Source organism: Poromitra crassiceps, assembly GCF_964638095.1.
Source record: "Poromitra crassiceps genome assembly, contig: HAP1_SCAFFOLD_1707, whole genome shotgun sequence".
Classification (NCBI taxonomy): Eukaryota; Metazoa; Chordata; class Actinopteri; order Beryciformes; family Melamphaidae; genus Poromitra; species Poromitra crassiceps.
Window position 1 is genome coordinate 1 of NW_028150707.1, and position 5000 is coordinate 5000.

The window sequence follows — 5000 nt, forward strand, 5'->3', positions numbered from 1 at the left end:
AATAATCTCTGTGTCCGTTTTGATCAAATCCAGTAGTGCCACACATTGGTTGAACTACAGGATCTAAAGTGTTTCTCTCATCTGTCTTTTATCTGTGATCTGTGTCTGCACACTATGATGACTCTGGCTCTCTGCCACACTCTTTACCTCTGCCTCTCTCTCTCCTGTGTCCCACCACTCTTTACCTCTGTCTCTCTCTCTTCTGTCTCCTCTTTACCTCTGTCTCTCTCTCTCTTCTGTCTCCTCTTTACCTCTGTCTCTCTCTCTCTTCTGTCTCCTCTGTACCTCTGTCTCTCTCTCTTCTGTCTCCACCACTCTTTACCTCTGTCTCTCTCTCTTCTGTCTCCACCACTCTTTACCTCTGTCTCTCTCTCTTCTGTCTCCACCACTCTTTACCTCTGTCTCTCTCTCTCTTCTGTCTCCCACCACTCTTTACCTCTGTCTCTCTCTCCTGTCTCCACCACTCTTTACCTCTGTCTCTCTCTCTTCTGTCTCCTCTTTACCTCTGCCTCTCTCTCTCTTCTGTCTCCTCTTTACCTCTGTCTCTCTCTCTTCTGTCTCCTCTTTACCTCTGTCTCTCTCTCTCTTCTGTCTCCTCTTTACCTCTGTCTCTCTCTCTTCTCTCTCCACCACTCTTTACCTCTGTCTCTCTCTCTTCTGTCTCCACCACTATTTACCTCTGTCTCTCTCTCTTCTGTCTCACAACTCTTTACCTCTGTCTCTCTCTCTCTTCTGTCTCCTCTTTACCTCTGTCTCTCTCTCTTCTGTCTCCTCTTTACCTCTGTCTCTCTCTCTTCTGTCTCCTCTTTACCTCTGTCTCTCTCTCTTCTGTCTCCACCACTCTTTACCTCTGTCTCTCTCTCTTCTGTCTCCACCACTCTTTACCTCTGTCTCTCTCTCTTCTGTCTCCACCACTCTTTACCTCTGTCTCTCTCTCTTCTGTCTCCACCACTCTTTACCTCTGTCTCTCTCTCTTCTGTCTCCACCACTCTTTACCTCTGTCTCTCTCTCTTCTGTCTCCACCACTCTTTACCTCTGTCTCTCTCTCTTCTGTCTCCTCTTTACCTCTGTCTCTCTCTCTTCTGTCTCCACCACTCTTTACCTCTGTCTCTCTCTCTTCTGTCTCCACCACTCTTTACCTCTGTCTCTCTCTCTTCTGTCTCCACCACTCTTTACCTCTGTCTCTCTCTCTTCTGTCTCCTCTTTACCTCTGTCTCTCTCTCTCTTCTGTCTCCCACCACTCTTTACCTCTGTCTCTCTCTCTTCTGTCTCATCTTTACCTCTGTCTCTCTCTCTCTTCTGTCTCCCACCACTCTTTACCTCTGTCTGTCTCTCTTCTGTCTCCCACCACTCTTTACCTCCGTCTCTCTCTCTCTTCTGTCTCCCACCACTCTTTACCTCTGTCTCTCTCTCTTCTGTCTCCCACCACTCTTTACCTCTGTCTCTCTCTCTCCTGTGTCCACCACTCTTTACCTCTGTCTCTCTCTCTTCTGTCTCCTCTTTACCTCTGTCTCTCTCTCTCTTCTGTCTCCTCTTTACCTCTGTCTATCTCTCTTCTGTCTCCACCACTCTTTACCTCTGCCCCTCTCTCTCTTCTGTCTCCCACCACTCTTTACCTCTGCCTCTCTCTCTCTTCTGTCTCCCACCACTCTTTACCTCTGTCTCTCTCTTCTGTCTCCACCACTCTTAACCTATGTCTCTCTCTCTTTCTCCAACTGTAGAAACTTCCGGAAACACCTTAGGATGGTGGGAAGCCGCAGGATGAAGGCCCAGAGTGAGTTTCTCAACGTGTGTGTGTGTGTGTGTGTGTGTGTGTGTGTGTGTGTGTGTGTGTGTGTGTGCGTGCGCGCACACACGCGTGTGTCCATGCATGTGTCTTGTACGTTTGCATTCATGTAGTCATGCATGTTGAATTTCATCATCATAATTGACATGTGCTCTGTTCATGTTGTGTTTCTCTGTTTGACCTGTTAGTGGCACTACAGTGTAGTGCTCCTTTAAGCCTTGCATTGCACTGCAATAATGAGAAGTCATTTATTGAGGAGGAACAGGTCAGAGGTCATACCCTGAAGATACATTCAAACACCATCCCTCAGTGTTGCAGAAGCGTGGAGAAGGGTCGTCGTCTCAGCCTAGTGCTTTGAACCTTTTTTTTTCCAATTGTATTTATTGGTACAAAAATATATGAAATATTAATTACTTTCAGAGTATTTCAGGCAGCAATACAATACACATATGAAACAAACAGGACACAATTAAATCTTGCATAAACCCAGCCCCTGACCCACCCACCCTCATCAAACTCAGGTCACAAAAAGGGGGGGAGATCAGAAAAATAGAGAGAAGCGAGATTAGGAAAAAGACAACACAAAACACCCTCCTTATGTTGGTATCCAAAGAGTGTCTCTTTGTCGCTTCCTCCTCCAGCTGGTATTATTCTTTTCATTGACCAAGTGAGCACCACCACACTCTGCAGAGTACAGCCTCTCTTCATTTGTTTTATCCATCTGTTCATCACACATGTAGCCTAAGCCTTAGACTTAACCACATTTAAAGGATGGCTTTACCAATTATCAACCCACTTTGTATCATTAATAATCTCTGTAATATTTAAGCACATGGGCAGTGTTTACTGTTTACTTTCTCTCTCTGTTTTCCTCACAGAGATCTCCCATTTCCTCCGCGCCCGCTGTGCACCCGACATTTCACAATGCTATATGGAGTCAGATTACATGTCCCTCATGTAGCCTACTAGGCTAATGCTACTACTGGATAGCTTTAGCTTTAGATCAAGACTGGATTGGCCTCATCGTAAAAGGGGAAAATACGAACGTGTCTTCTCTGCCTTAGCGGAGACTCCTGTTTCACATTCTGGTGACATCATTTAACTTGTATTATACTGTATGGACCAAGAATCACCAAGAATGTGAGGCATCCCATTGACGTTTGCGCTTGGCTTGCTGCCTTGTCGTGCGTTCCTTTATCGCAAAATAACTGGGATGTGGAGGCTAAATGACATCACATCCGTTTTGTTAGCGTTCCATTTGCAGAAAACTTGAGCTGGGAAGTTCACTGTTAATTGGTCAGATCCAGTCGCTAGCCAGGCTAGCCATTGTTAGCAATAACAATTGACAACATGGCATTTCGCGGCATTTTGCGCATACAAACACTGCAGCCTCATGTCCACACAGATAGAAGTTAGGCAGTGCTGTGTGTACAGCTGATTTAATGAGACACAAACAAAACAGAAGTGCTAAACAATATTACTACGATTACTACTACTGTTGTTGCGCGGCGCAGCCATCTTAGATTTTTGAGGTTGGGGCTGCTGAGGCTCCTACGAGTTTGGAATGGGAAATACCAGCTCTGATGACGTCACCGCCCAGCTCATGACCTTTGAAGTCGTAAGATTACCAGTCCCCAGTTATAAAGGAATGCACGATTGGTCCTTTGGGGTCCTGCTTGATCCCAACATAGTTGGCTAAATAAGGTGCCTGAGTAAAAATGAAGTTTAAAATACATTCATAGACTAGAGAATGTAATTCATATTACTTTTCCTCAATAATGATACATCATTTCACCCGCCCGCAACCCATCCGCTATAAATCAGAATGTTTTGGGCGGGAAATCCGCGGTCAGTGCGATTATAACTGCGACCGTGCATCGCTAATGCGCACATCCATGGAGAGCCTTAACGAGCCTTAATGACTTGCAGCAGGCGAGGGCGGAGTTTCTGCAGGCAGGGAGGATTTTTCTCTGACTTGAACAGAGAGAGAAGGTAAACACTGCCCAAGTGCTTATATTACCGAGATTATATATGATACAAAGTGGGTTGATAATCGGTAAAGCCATCCTTTAAAGCTATACTCCACTTTTTCTGGAGTTGAGCTCATTTGCCACAACCCAACCCACATAACCAAGATACACCATGCCTTACCGGCACTGTCCGTTAACGTGAGCTACAGTCATGAAGTTAGTAATTATCGCCATAGAAAGGAGGGTAATGGTACAGCTGTTAAAAATCCACCAAAACACACATCTCACGGCACCAAAATACATGTTGTGCTTCGGGGTACTCGCCACACGATGAAATATGAATCCAAAATGCACATAATCGGTCTTTTTGGAAGGAAAAGAGGTCGGCGGCCATGTTTGGAAAGTAGTGAGTGTGAGTCGCCTGTTATGAGTGTCTTGCCGTGAGAGTCTTGCGGAGAGGCGCTGACTGATGTAGTTGAAAGTAGCCCTTGACATCCTGAAATGTTTGATGAACTCTGTCTCAGTTAGGCATGCACGTCACGGTCCCACCACTCCTGGCTTCCACAAGCTCCTCTGTACAGAAGTAGCAGCTATCGCTCCACAGAAAGCCGTTTACTGCTGTCTCCTTCCGGGTTTACGTAGAACAGCAGTGTGCTGCGTGTGACGTTATTGTTGTTCTTCTGCGCATGCGGGTCACTAGTTGACGAACGGGACCAAAATGTCTGGCATTGCTTTAAGAGTGTGGGTTGATTAGCGGTTAGCTAGCTGGTGGTGTGTGTAGTACACACACCACCAGCTAGCTAACCACTGTATGTGTGTGTGTGAGTGACACTCTCCCTTCCCCCCCCCCCCGACTCCCCCCAGCCTTTGCCGAGCGCCGTGCCAAGAGCTTCAACCGCTCCTGGAGTGACCCCACCCCCGTCAAGCCCGACTCGCTGCACGACTCCAGAGACAGTGAGTCCACGTGCGCGCACGCACGCACACACACACACACACACACACACACACACACACACACACACACACACACACACACACACACACACACACACACACACAACAATTACAGTAAAATGGTATTTTGACATTTGAAGATTGCAGTAGGCCATATTTCAATTTCGATTACATTTCAATTAATTCTACAGCCTTCACCTCCTCCTCCCTCCTCCCTGACTTCACCTCCTCTCTCCCTCCTGTCTGACTTCACCTCCTCTCTCTCTCCTGTCTGACTTCACCTCCTCTCT

General features: G+C 46.7%; 1 protein-coding gene across 1 annotated transcript in view; it reads left to right on the forward strand.

The window, feature by feature from the left end:
- Positions 1-1721: 1721 nt before the first annotated feature.
- Positions 1722-5000, forward strand: part of LOC310772005 (NMDA receptor synaptonuclear signaling and neuronal migration factor-like) — a gene marked incomplete at both ends in the record, with an annotated part of 22766 nt that continues 19487 nt past the window's right edge. The window contains 2 exons of the mRNA XM_083664484.1: positions 1722-1774; positions 4621-4710. Coding sequence (XP_083520610.1) covers positions 1722-1774; positions 4621-4710 — 143 coding nt within the window. The remainder of the gene's footprint in view (positions 1775-4620; positions 4711-5000) is intronic.